This window comes from Entelurus aequoreus, linkage group LG08 (assembly GCF_033978785.1).
Source record: "Entelurus aequoreus isolate RoL-2023_Sb linkage group LG08, RoL_Eaeq_v1.1, whole genome shotgun sequence".
Classification (NCBI taxonomy): domain Eukaryota; kingdom Metazoa; phylum Chordata; class Actinopteri; order Syngnathiformes; family Syngnathidae; genus Entelurus; species Entelurus aequoreus.
In genome coordinates, this window is record NC_084738.1 from 9,495,687 (window position 1) to 9,509,901 (window position 14,215).

General features: G+C 39.2%; 1 protein-coding gene across 5 annotated transcripts in view; it reads left to right on the plus strand.

Annotated features, from left to right (window-relative positions):
- The first annotated feature begins 842 nt into the window (after positions 1 to 842).
- LOC133655378 (protein transport protein Sec31A-like) overlaps positions 843 to 14,215 on the plus strand; it is a 33,749-nt gene continuing 20,376 nt past the window's right edge. For 4 of the 5 annotated variants that reach the window (XM_062055480.1, XM_062055482.1, XM_062055483.1 and 1 more), the window contains exons 1-8: positions 843 to 977; positions 4,120 to 4,229; positions 4,322 to 4,445; positions 7,081 to 7,276; positions 7,357 to 7,452; positions 7,518 to 7,658; positions 11,469 to 11,611; positions 11,683 to 11,782. In XM_062055480.1, the coding sequence (XP_061911464.1) occupies positions 4,151 to 4,229; positions 4,322 to 4,445; positions 7,081 to 7,276; positions 7,357 to 7,452; positions 7,518 to 7,658; positions 11,469 to 11,611; positions 11,683 to 11,782 (879 nt within the window). In that variant the 5' untranslated portion in view covers positions 843 to 977; positions 4,120 to 4,150. The remainder of the gene's footprint in view (positions 978 to 4,119; positions 4,230 to 4,321; positions 4,446 to 7,080; positions 7,277 to 7,356; positions 7,453 to 7,517; positions 7,659 to 11,468; positions 11,612 to 11,682; positions 11,783 to 14,215) is intronic. The other variant, XM_062055481.1, reaches the window with a different exon arrangement.

Here is a 14,215-nt window from a genome sequence, read left to right on the forward strand (position 1 = left end):
TTCTCTTTAGATATCCTTTTTGAAAATGGCCTTGCAAATGTGTTGTCTTGTCTAATCATAAAAGATGCAGACGAGGCGTGTTGGTTGACTTCTTAAAGTTTACTCCACAAGGTGCTCATCAAAAACATCCCATGAATTGATTGGGTGTTACCATTTAGTGGTCAATTGTACGCAATATGTACTGTACTGTGCAATCTACTAATAAAAGTTTCAATCAATCCCGCTGCGCATGCTCTTCACTACTGTGGCATTCTGGGTAATGGAGTTCTTGTGTTACCTAGCTCATAACATCACAATATATATCTGCCTTAGGCCAGCTGGAAGGCCTTACTGACAACTGGTGATCTGATTGGCTATCGCAACTGTCTGTCAACTGTCTGTCCCCGTTCACTTACAGTGCATAGACGCCCACATTGTTGATTTTGAAGGCTTCGGCAGATTTGGCACAGCATGGCAACATAAGCTAGCTGAATTCTGATTGGATAAAAACTCTATAACCTAAAATTAACAGGGTTGAAAGGAGCATAATATGACATGGAGAAAATATTAATACTTTTAGATATTAGTAAATAAAAAAATAATGTTACCTTTAATTATGATTTCTGCTTATTTGTGTATTTAATTTACTTGCTCATTTATTTACTGGCTGTGTTACAGATTGAAGTACAAACAAATGTTAGAAAGTGCTATGAAACAAAAAGAAGCTGCTTTTTCCTACTCCTTCTTGGACATGTTGCAATGAGAAACTGGAAACTTGAATATATTATTCTAAACACTGCGATCCCAAAAGGGACGAGCGGTAGAAAAATGGATGGATTTACCGTAGTGGTTAAGCAGGTTAACTAAGTTTGATGCACGTCGGCCACCGTAGCCGAGTGAAGACGACAACATTTGGATTCTTTGCTGCTAAAAAGCTCGACTTGGGCTAACGTCAGCGCAGCGGTTGTGTGGGCTGTCCGGGCAGAATACTGCTTGTTGTAAGTGGCAGACGCATTAATAATGCATTTTTTTGTAAATATTTTGGGATTATTATTATTTCGAAATAGGAATAACCGGCTTGTTGCTTGCTAGCTAGCTAGTCGGCTTGTCATTAGCCGCAAAGTCGGCTTAGCATTATCTTGGAATGTTGCTAACGCATAATATCAACACGTCACCTCTAATTGTTCCTACATTAACATTCCGCTTTAAAGAACACCGGCAAAATGGACGTTATTGGCAACGCAGAACGACGAGTGGGTGAGAAGCTAACGCTAGCTTCCGTGTTTATTACTTTAGCGTTAACCAAGCTAATGTGAGACATTTTCCCGACTTTCATGACGTCACTAATACTTTTGGCACATGGAATATTTTGTGGCGATTAATACTCGCCGGTTTGTCATCTTTTTAGCGATTTAGCTTATGTGTGTCAAAAGTGGGTGTGGACTCATTTGGTAGTCACATTGACGCAACATAATAGATTTTGGTGGCATATAAATGCACTTCCATCCATCCATTTCCTACTGCTTGTCCCTTTCGGGGTTGCGGGGGGGGGGTGATGGAGCCTATCTCAACTGCAGTCGGGCGGAAGGTGGGGTACACCCTGGACAAGTCGCCATCTCATCACAGGGCCAACACTTGTTATCCTTAATAACAACTAGATGAGGCAATTCCTGAAGGAAATGTGTCTCAAAGGGCTGCACAAGCCACAACGACATCCTCGGCTCAGATACCACATCAGGGCAAGGAAAAACTCAACCCAATGGGACACCGGTGCAATGGACGTCGAGTGGATCTAGCATAGTATTGTGAGAGTCCAGTCCATATAACATACCGTATTTTTCGGAGTATAAGTCGCACCGGCCGAAAATGCATAATAAAGAAGGTAAAAAAAAACATATATAAGTCGCACTGGAGTATAAGTCACATTTTTTGGGGAAATGTATTTGATAAAACCCAACACCAAGAATAGACATTTGAAAGGCAATTTAAAATAAATAAAGAATAGTGAACAACAGGCTGAATAAGTGTACGTTATATGACGCATAAATAACCAACTGAGAACGTGCCTGGTATGTTAACGTAACATATTATGGTAAGAGTCATTCAAATAACTATAACATATAGAACATGCTATACGTTTACCAAACAATCTGTCACTCCTAATCGCTAAATCCGATGAAATCTTATACGTCTAGTCTCTTACGTGAATGAGCTAAATAATATTATTTGATATTTTACGGTAATGTGTTAATAATTTCACACATAAGTCGCTCCTAAATATAGGTCGCACCCCTGGCCTAACTATGAAAAAAACTGCGACTTATGGTCAGAAAAATACGGTAATAGTGAGAGTCCAGTCTATAGTGGGGCCAGCAGGAGACCATCCCGAGCGGAGACAGGTCAGCAGCGCAGAGACGTCCCCAACCGATGCACAGACGAGCGGTCCACCCCGGGTGCCGACTTTGGACAGCCAGCGCTTCATCTGTGGTCACCGAACCTGTGCCCCCCTCCCACCCCCCTCCACGAAGGAGAGGGGGGGCAGAGCAGAAAAGAAACGGCAGATCAACTGGTCTAAAAGGGGGGGTCTATTTAAAGGCTATAGTAAATCCTGGGGGAAAAAAAGAGAACTGTTGAAGTAGAGCACACAATTCCCAAACAGGCTGAATATTTTGAAGTTGGAAGGGTTTGAATCCGATGAAAAATGTTGGAGTTGTGGAACTTTGAAGAATGTCCCATTGATTTCAATGGGAATTTCCCCCATAAAATGGGAATTTTGGGAAACGTGGGATTTTTTTAGGAGCATGAATGTCCTAATTGAGCTGAATTGTTTGGTGTTGGAATTGTTTAAATCGGTCAAGAAATGTTGAAGTAGTAACAGTTTTTAATTGAGAAATTCCTGGAATTTCTGGAAAACTGGGAATTTTTCCAGTTCCTTAACCAACTTGGTTTTTGTCCTGAATATGAGGAGTGTTTTGACTTTGGAACGGTTGAAATGGGTTGAAAAATGTGAAAGGAGTAGTCGAACTTAAGAAGGGTGCAATAGGTTACCAAAAAATGGGAATTCCTGGAATTGTGTTGAATGTGGAAAAATGGTAGTTTGAATGTCCAAGATGAGTTGGATGTGTTGTAAGTGGAATGGTTTGAATCAGTTAAAGAATGTGTGAATTGTGGAAGTTTGAAAAATGGTCAGTTCATTTTGAATGGGAAAAAAAAAGGGAAATCCGGGAATTTTTTTAATAGAATTGTTCAAGTAGAGCACACAATTCCTGAACAGGCTGAATATTTTGAATTTGGAACGGTTTTAATCTGATGAGAAATGTGGGAATTATGGAACTTTGAAGAATGTCCCATTGATTATAAAAGGAATTTCAGAAAAAATTTAGAATTTCGGGAAAAGCGGGAATTTTTTGGAAAATGTTAAAAAAAAACTTGAATGGTCTGAATGAGTTGAAATGGTTGGTGTTGACGTTTTTCAAATCGGTCGAGAAATGTTGAAGTAGTAACATGTTGAATTGAGAAATGGTATTACGGAATTCCTGGAATTTGGGGAAAACTGGGAATTTTTCAAGTTCAAAAAACAACTACTTTTTTTTTTTGCTGATTAAGAGGAATGTTTTGACGGTGGAACGGTTGAAATGCGTCAAATTGTGGAAGGAGTAGTCGCCAGAAAAAAGGGCGGAAATAGGGCTTTGGAAAAGCAGGAATCCTGGAAAATCCTGGAATTTTTTTGAACTTGGGAAAACGGAAGTTTGAATTTCCAGAATGGTGGAATGTGTTGAAGGTGGAATGGTTTGAATAGGTGGAAAAATTGCGAAATGGTGGAAGTTTGAAAAATGACCAATTCATTTTGAATGGGGAAAAATGTCCCGGAAAACCTAGAATTCTGGGAAATCTGGGAATTTTTGGAATTTGTCAAGGGAAAGCCAGCGATTCCCGTATAGGCTGAACAGTTTGAAGTTGGAATGGTTTGAATCGGGTGAAAAATGTGGAAGGTAGAACGCGCCAAAACCTGGAGAAGAATAATAATAAGTTGAATAATAATAATAAATAGATTAATTTTGGTGTAGAAACTGCTTTGGAGCATTCACACAACAATAGTAAGTCTTCAAAACACCGCACTGTGCCAATTTATCTTCCTAGCGTTTAAAGTTGCACTCCTGTAGCGGAAAAGATGAGGCTGAAGGAGATCCAGAGGACTGCCCAGCAGGCGTGGAGTCCAGCCGGACACCATCCCATCTGCCTGGCGCTAGGTAGAAAAACAACTGCATTCTGCAGGATTCTCCCCCTGTGGTTGTTTGCTGTGCTAAATCACTTGTTGGCTGCTGTGATTCTTTCCAAACAGGCACATCAGCACAGCAGCTTGACGCCTCCTTCAACACCACTGCGGCCTTGGAGATATTTGAGATGGATTTTGCAGACCCCTCCCTGGACATGAAGCTAAAGGGCTCACTGTGCACCTCCAACAGGTAAACCGCATGCGACAACACGAAATGTCTCCTCTTCATTGCTTCGCTCTTTAAAGGAGAACTGCACTTTTTCTGGGATTTTTGCCTATTATTTACAATCCTTATGTGTGACAAGCACATATGTTTTTCTTTTTTTAATGCATTCTACAAAACCCAAAGCCGGTGAAGTTGGCACGTTGTGTAAATCGTAAATATAAACAGAATACAGTGATTTGCAAATCCTTTTCAACTTATTTTCAATTGAATAGATTGTAAAGACAAAATATTTAATGTTCAAAATGAGAAACTTATTTTTGTTTTGCAAATAATCATTAACTTAGAATTTAATGGCAGCAACACATTGCAATAAAGTTGGCACAGGGGCATTTTTACCACAGTGTTACATGGCCTTTCATTTTAACCACACTCGTTTGGGAACTGAGGAGACCATTTTTGAAGCTTTTCAGGTGAAATTATTTCCCATTTTTGCTTAAAAGTCTGGGGTCTCCGTTGTCGTATTTTACGCTTCATAATGCGCCACACATTTTCAATGGGAGACAAGTCTGGACTACAGACAGGTACCCACACTATTTTACTACGAAGCCACCCTGTTGTAACACGTGCAGAACGTGGCTTGGCATTATCTTGCTGAAATAAGCAGGGGCGTCCATAATAATGTTGCTTGGATGGCAACATATGTTGCTCCAAAACCTGTATGTACCTTTCAGCATTAATGGTGCTTTCACAGAGGTGTAAGTTACCCATGCCTTGGGCACTAATACACCCCCGTACCATCACAGATGCTGGCTTTTGAACTTTGCGCCTATAACAGTCCTGATGGTTATTTTCCTCTTTGGTCCGGAGGACACAACATCCACAGTTTCCCAAAACAATTTGAAATGTGGACTCGTCAGACCACAGAACACTTTTCCACTTTGCATCAGTCCATATTCGATGAAGTCAGGCCTAGCAAAGCCGGCAGCGTTTTTTGGGTGTTGTTGATAAATGGCTTTTGCTTTGCATCGTAGAGTTTTAATTTGGACTTACAGATGTTGCGACAAACTGTAGTTACTGACAGTGGTTTTCTGAAGTGTTCCTGAGCCCATGTGGTGATATCCTTTACACACGGATGTCGCTTTTTGATGCAATACCGCCTGAGGGATCGAAGGTCACGGGCCTAGCCGCTTACGTGTAGCGATTTCTCCAGATTCTCTGAACCTTTTGATGATATTACCGACCGTAGATGGTGAAATCCCTAAATTCCTTGCAATAGCTCGTTGAGAAATTTTGTTCTTAAACTGTTCGGCAATTTGGTTACGCATTTGTTTACAAAGTGGTGACCCTCGCCCCATCCTTGTTTGTGAATGACTGAACTTTTCATGGAAGCTGCTTTTATACCCAATCATGGCACCCACCTGTTCCCAGTTAGCCTGTTCACCTGTGGGATGTTCCAAATAAGTGTTTGATGAGCATTCCTCAACTTTCTCAGTCTTTTTTGCCACTTGTGCCAGCTTTTTTGAAACATGTTGCAGGCATCAAATTCCAAATGAGCTAATATTTGCACAAAATCACAAAGTTTCTCAGTTCGAACTTTAAGTATCTTGTCTTTAAAGTCTATTCAATTAAATAAAGGTTGAAGAGGATTTGCAAATCATTGTATTCTGTTTTTATTTACCATTTACACAACGTGACAACTTCACTGGTTTTGGGTTTTGTAATTCGTAAATAAACATAAGCAAAAGTAAGCGAACAATTGAGACAATGGGAGTTGCTCTACATTTGTATTCTGTCACGTGACTTCTTCCCGGAAGTGGAAACCAGTGGTGGTCAACCAAGCCAAGTAGTTGTACAGCAAGCAGCGCGCAAACTATCTGAGCACAAAAGAAGCTTAAATCTTCCTGCAAAAAATCTAACTATGCAATGGAACAGAGCCCTATGCTTTATCAAAAAAATATTTGTCGAGTGATATCAAGAATTATACGTCGGTCATGTTTTTGTGTTAAACAAGAAACAAACTATGAACATAATGAAACAATCACTTACTGTACACTGACTGCTCATACTAGGAGGCTGACTGGTGGGATGTTAATATCTTCAAGTTTAGATGAATAATTAATTTTAATCCACCTGAAGGAGAAAAAAAAAGGGTCCGCAGACAGGCGTTTTTTGCCACCTCAGAGTCTAAGTTGAATGTCAAAGTTGACCAACCTCTCAGTTTGTGGCCACAACCTTCTACTACCCAGGTGAGAGGCATGACTTATTAGCTAGAAGTCACTTTCACCAGCTCAAAAGTGATGCAGCAGCTCACCAGCTCAATATGTCAACATAGGAACATAAGCTAGTTAGCTCTCTGTGATCATGGCGCCACTCAAAATAGTCTGTCTGCGTTAGGGCTTATAGTAACAATATCCCTAATTTCAGGTTGCAAGATGTAAATGGAGTATTGTTGGCAATTTTTGAATGTTTCTAAAAGGCTTTATGTGCCAATAGAGTACTCTTATTAGCTCATACGTGCCGTATTTACGAGTAGAATTCATTAAAAAAAACATACGTATTCTTGTTGTACATAGGGATTAATGATAGGCGAAATTCCAAAAATAGTGCAACTCCAGTTCAAACAATTAATTTATCTTCTCTTGCTCTCTTTCTCCATTAGGATGCACAGTCTTGTGTGGGTCAACTTTGGAATGGGAGCAGAAGGCACAGGAGGCAGGCTCGTGGGCGGCAGTGAAAACGGCACCTTAACAATTTATAACCCCGAGGCCATCGTAAACTCTGGGGCGGAGGCCATCGTGGGAGAGTGCAACAAACACTCAGGACCCGTGCGAGCGCTCGATTTCAACCCTTTCCAGGTCTATGTTTACCCCAAATAAGGTGTTTGTTTTTACGTGACTTCACACGAATAATCCTCCGCCTATTTATGCCCTCTCAGAGTAATCTCCTTGCATCCGGAGCGAATGATTCAGAGATTTATATTTGGGATCTGAACAACTTCAGCAGCCCAATGACGCCAGGAGCAAAAGCACAGGTGAGAATGTTATTTTAGGTGGTTTTAAGACGCTCAAGTGACCTCCTCCTTCCTCACTTCTTCAGCCCGCAGAGGATGTCAGCGTGGTGTCCTGGAACCGGCAAGTGCAGCACATCCTGGCCTCGGCCAACCCCAGCGGGAAAGCCGTGGTGTGGGACTTGAGGAAAAACGAGCCCATCATCAAGATCAGCGACCACAGCAACAAGGTTTGTGCTTTTAAAAAAATGTAATGCACTTAGCAGAACATTATCTTAACCTTTATTGTGTCTACATAAACGATATAAGAACACTGCAGGTAGGGACAGGTGAGTGTGGGGTACACACGCAGAAAGCTTATTCACCACAGCTCCTTTTGCTAGATTAAGTGGGTCACTGCCACACTTGGTCCCAATTTGGGGAAGAAAACCCAAAATTCCTCTGCGGTGTTTTGTGGAAATCCCTTTAGAGCTCTCTATCTTATCAGAGAAGGATGGCAAATAATTAGGGATGCACAATATTTTACAGATACTGAATACTTCCTGCTTCTTAAGGCTGGTACTCAGGGCTCGAATTTAACCACCGCAACTGCGGCAAAAGCCGTGACCGCCCTGGTCATTTGCCGTAAGCCCTAAAAAATTGGCCAACATCTGCGGCACGAAAATGCCGTGACCGCCCTTGACTTTTTACTTGTTAATGGACGAGGGATGTAACAGTAAACGGTATAATGATAATTCGGGATAAAATTCCAGACGGTTATTAATACCATCTAATTTTTTAATTACTGAAAAACCGTCATTTATTAATGCATTTTAGTCAACACGAAGTCAGGCGCATGCGCACTAGCGTCATTTGGCTTGATGATCATGGCGGACTAAAGACACAGACTTTGCTCGGGAGATTTCCCCTCGGAGTAAACGTAGCCAAGCGCTTGATTTAACGTCATTTTCCCTCGCTTCCCACAGTGCGTTTAAGAGCGCACTGCTGTGTTTAGATGGAGACAGGTGTGGACAATATTGGAGACAGGCGCACTTGTCCCCACACTAAAAGTACTCAGCAAAGGATAAAACTATTTGATGTTTTGCAGCAGGCGATGTGTCGTGTACGTTGTCACAACTTGTTTATAAATTCTTTACTTTGACTGGAATGTTCACTCGTCCTTTATTTAACTGCAAACTGTATCACTGTTCAAATAACATCAATACTAGCTAAAATGTTTTGTCATCTCATCGAACTGAACGCAGGCTGTGAAGATTGTGTATTCGATGTGAGAGGTGTCACTTTTCTTTATTTTTGTTGGCCAAACTGTTGTACTGAACCAAGAGTAGAACAAAGCTTGTTTATTAGACTTAATCTTCATTAGCCAAACTGTTTTGTGTTTTATTTTAATATCAAAAAGTAAACACAAGGTTTTTTTTACATTACCGGTACTTGTTTTTTTCATGTCACAAAAGTATTACTTCAAAAAACATTCATGTGACACAGCATTTTGTTAATGTGTTATTGTGTATAGTTAATTCCTATTTGACATATTTCTGCTCAAACTCGTAATGGATCTGTCCCGATACGTCATCTACATGTACATATAAATGTACATAACTTTTTTTTTTAAAATACCTCCCTCCTATCATAATGTAAAAATAGAGATAAAGGCATCATGTAATGACAAAAAGCTGACAAGTTGATATTAATTATACATTTTAAAAAACAGTTTAAAATTCGAGGCCTGGACACAGATAACTTATTTTTATGTCTATCATTTTTTAAATTTAGCTATAGTTTGTTCACACCTGGATGTAAGAAAGACTCAAACGAATGTGGATTTGACAAACTGTACATGTAAATGTGTCCAAACCAAATATGACATCACTACTATGGTTATGGTTATGAATATTAGTTTCAAACATGTTTTTAAGAAGTTACATTAAGAAACATCAATGTGGTTACATTTGCTCATTTCGACACATCTTTAAAAGGAGCAGGAAGAAGCAAAGCTTATATTTCTCCATTTTTTTTACTGATCATTCATTCAAACCATAACTTTTACATTCGTACCTTAAGTTCGCTTCCTGTTTGAAAAAAGGAAAGGTGTTCGGCGGAATATGAATATGTAATAACTTATTTGTGATAGTCAATAAAAGTTATGTATTACTTAATTTTGTAGAATCTGTTATATTTGTAGTTAGCTACAGCTGCAACAAATCTTTGAGTGGTGTCTTTTATGTCTTTGTAGTCGAAATAGATAGACTTATTTATCCCACTATAAATTATATGGTTGCAGGGCAAGTTTTTACTTAGTAACAGAAGTAAAACGTAATGACAAACTAAAAATTAATGAATAGCGATTTTTATTTTTGACGATTCATAATCGATTAAAAAAATGTTTTTAAAATTGTTTTAATTTTTTCAAATCAGTTCTGTCCAGCCACTCAGGCAAATCATAATGTTGATGTAGATGCCCATATCTGCTGTTTAGATTTACCTTAGAAGAGAGTAATATTGGATATTTCTGCCTTATTTGTGTTTGACTATATTAAATGTTTGAGTAGAATTTTATTAAACAAAACCAGTTTTCTTTTAAGTAATATAAACATTTATCAGAGCTGTTTGTCTATTTTATGGAAGAAAGTAATTAGTCATAGAACTGGCACCCAATGTTATTAAAAAGTATTTATTTTGAATCGAGAATCGATTTTGAATCGAATCGTGTGGTGCCCAAAGATCCCCATCCCTAATAATTAATAAAATGTATTGCCCTTCAAACAGAATGTTTGCAGAACATTTGGTGCAAATAGAATAACAAATGTATTCCTCTGTAACAGTCAAGGAGTCCCACACAATCGACGATGTGTTTATTTATACTGAGTTCAAGGGAAGTTTACAACCCCTAATGAGATAAGAGCGCTTGATTTGTTCACTCAAACCACCTACAGCACAATATGAGTAATCTCGCCTCCATTGGAGTTTTTTTTATTTAGGTTTTCTTTTGGTTATCAGAGCTTTTAAAAAAAAAATATTATCAGATTTATCGGTGTCACGTCATAATTCCTCATATACAGTGCTGGGTGATATGGCTGAAAACTGTATCACAATATAAGTGTCTTATATCGTGGTAGATATAGATAATTATTTAATTTTTTTATTTTTTTTTAGAACCTATGGAAAATAAAGATCAGGAGAAAATGTATTAAATGTAAACATTTTTATTTCAAATGTAACCGTCCCTTGATCATAATCCCCTCAGCTATCAAGGCAGAAAGTAAAGGAAACGTCAACACAATCATGGAAAACACTCCAACAATGTAAACAAAGTTCTAAAATCACATTGAATACTTAACAAAAACTTCCTAAAATGAAGGTGCAAAAATAAGAAATACGTAAGAACTGCTTAATTAAGTGTGACAAAATAGTGCAAAGTGTGAAAATGTAAATATGGAGAAACCTGAGAAGAAATATTTTCTGCATGTTTAGTGCCATAAGTTGCAGCTGTGCTCTAAAGGGTGAGCTAAGGTGGTGTGGTATTCTTGGTGTTGGTAGGGACTAGCGCCTTGCCTTGCATCATTTCCAGACCACATTGGTCTGACTAAGGTCCATTTTTAAAAATTCCCAAAACTGCCATACTGTTGAGGTGACTTTTCCTGTTTTATTGAGAATTTATTCGCTCTCTGCAGCACTTATTTTTAGTTATGCTTTTCATTTAAGATTAAACCACAAGACTGCAAGATGGCGCAACCAAAAGTTATAGCTGATGCTGTTACTGGATTGCCTTTTAGCATGTCGCTCCACTGATCAGTGATCGCTTGAGAGCGAATGCCTTTATCATGCAACCAACCTTGCTTTGCATCTTCCGGTTTCTTCCAACAAAGAAGAAAAAAAAATGATTGAAAGTTTTATTGAACGCATTCTTTATTGCTATATATTACGTGTCTATTGTACTTTCCTAATCATGTATAATTGTTGGTCTGATATTTATCATTCCCACCTTAGAAAATATAATAAAACAAGAGTAATGTTACATTGAATCTGCATTGTGTTTCCAGATGCACTGTTCTGGGATGATGTGGCACCCCGAGGTGGCCACTCAGTTGGTGCTGGCCTCGGAGGACGACCGCCTCCCCGTCATCCAGATGTGGGACCTGCGTTTTGCCACGTCGCCTCTCAAAGTGTTTGAGAATCACACGCGGTGAGGATTTTTGTTTTGCGCCGATCTAGGGTAAAAAAAAAGACTGACTGTTGTCTCTTGTTGTTCTCAAGGGGAATTCTGTCCATCTCCTGGAGCCAGGCTGACTCCGAGCTCCTGCTCAGTAGTGCTAAGGACAATCGCATCCTCTGCTGGAATCCAAACACTGCAGAGGTAACGTCATTACAGTGAAACTCCGTCCAAGTCATCAAGTCAATGATGCAATAAGGTCATTTTTATAAAAAATGTGTCCATTTTTTTTTTTTGATTGATTGAAACTTTTATTAGTAGATTGCACAGTGAAGTACATGTTCCGTACAATTGACCACTAAATGGTAACACCCGAATAAGTTTTTCAACTTGTTTAAGTCGGGGTCCACTTAAATCGATTCATGATACAGATATATACTATTTTCATAATACAGTCATCACACAAGATAATCATCAGAGTATATACAATGAATTATTTACATTATTAACAATCTGGGGTGTCGGATATGGAGGGGGGGGGGGTTATGATTGGTTGGTATCAACACTTCAGTCATCAACAATTGCATCATCAGAGAAAGTTAGTTTAGGGTTGAAGTTGCCTGGAGGTGTTGTTTTAGTGCGGTTTTGAAGGAGGATAGAGATGCCCTTTCTTTTACACCTGTTGGGAGCGCATTCCACATTGATGTGGAATAGAAAGAGAATGAGTTAAGATCTTTGTTAGATCGGAATCTGGGTTTAACGTGGTTAGTGGAGCTCCCTCTGATGTTATGGTTATGGCGGTCATTTACGTTAAGGAAGTAGTTTGACATGTACTTCGGTATCAGGGAGGTGTAGCGGATTTTATGGACTAGGCTCAGTGCAAGTTGTTTTACTCTGTCCTCCACCTTGAGCCAGCCCACTTTAGAGAAGTGGGTAGGAGTGAGGTGGGATCTGTGGTGGAGGTCTAGAAGTAACCTGACTAGCTTGTTCTGAGATGTTTGGAGTTTAGATTTGAGGGTTTTGGAGGTGCTGGGGTACCAGGAGGTGCATGCGTAAAGTAACCTGACTAGCATGTTACGTCGACATTTGAGGTAATATTGTCAATCGCTGACAACAACATACTGTACATTGTGTCTAGACAGCATTAAATGCGCACAATGACGTCCTGTGAAGGGCTCCACTTAGCGATGTAACAGTATTATAGATACCACGTTATTGCGATTTCAAAGTCCTCACAATAATGTCGTGATGAGTGACATTGTCAAACAAAAACGTGGTGAGTGGAGTTTTTTGGGGCTTTTTTTGCATTGGCCAGTCTGATAATGCACTACATTTCCCACCATCCTCTACGCCCTATGTGTCAAAGTCAAGGTCCGCAGGCCGGAATGAATTATCTGAGAATATGATATTTGATTAGTATTAGAAACGGCCTGCAGGCCACAGCCGCCTGCTGCTGTTTTGCACGCACAAATACTCCATCAGTGTTGGCGCTAGGAATTTTCATAATGAGGTCCCAGGGACCCCCCATCAAGTCATAAAAATGGGGTCCTACTATTTTGTAACTGTTTTGAAAACAAATGATAAATGTATGCATTATCCTGTTATATCTCACATTCTATATTGTGTTTTGGAAAGAGGTTGTCATAAGGGTTACTTAATTCATTAAAAAAATAATACAAAAGAAAAAAAAATGTTTATGCATATGTACATTTATTCAGTTATAAACATTCATTCACTTTCTTCATTCGGTACTTTTTTCTATATTTTTATTGTAATATTTTCAGAATGTGTTTGTTCTATTTTAGACCAAAGTAAGACAAAGAAAACAATCTGAAGTTGTCTTTATGTGTTAATTTTAATGCCATGATTTTAATAGTCCGGCCCGCGTGTGCACAGATTTTCCTCCATGCGGACCCTGAGCTAAAATGAGTTTGACACCCCTGCTGTATGCTGTGCAAGACCAGTAAGGTGGGGGCGTCAAACGCCGTAAAAGGGAGAAAAGGAGGTAGCATGCGGGAGAAGTGTGTCCGTAGTAGATAAAAGGAATTGTTTTTTATGGACATTTCCTGAATATTTCAACAAAATCCATCCTTAACTTTTTGAGTTATGTCGCTAGCAAACAGACAAACACTGGCGAAAACATAACCTCTTTGGCAGGGGTCTGCGTACTAAAGCGCTACCTCTGTCTCGAGTGTTTCCAAGGCGACACAGGTGCACCGCCGCAGAGGGAAAGCACACAGGGAGAGCACGGACGCTGCACAACGCGGGAAATATGAGAAGCTACTTGATAAACCATCATCCGGAAAAGATATTTGAAGCCAACGAAGCTCAACATCAATTTTTGAGGTCTTTGCATTATTAAAAGTTAAATTGTCAGTTAACTTTTCAGAGGAACAGCATTTTCCAATATAGAAAAACATTTTCACCGCAGAGGACACTGCTACTTAGAAAGTAAAAGTTGAACATTATTGTTTTACACTTGTTACACTGGATGTTTACATTGTCACTTTAGAGACACTCAGCTGTAAGTTTGTTTTATATTTTCTTGAAACGGTGAATGTTTCCGCACAATTATTTGCACTTAAAAAATGCATGTTTGTAGTAATAAATATGATTAGAACATTTGAGCATTATGTT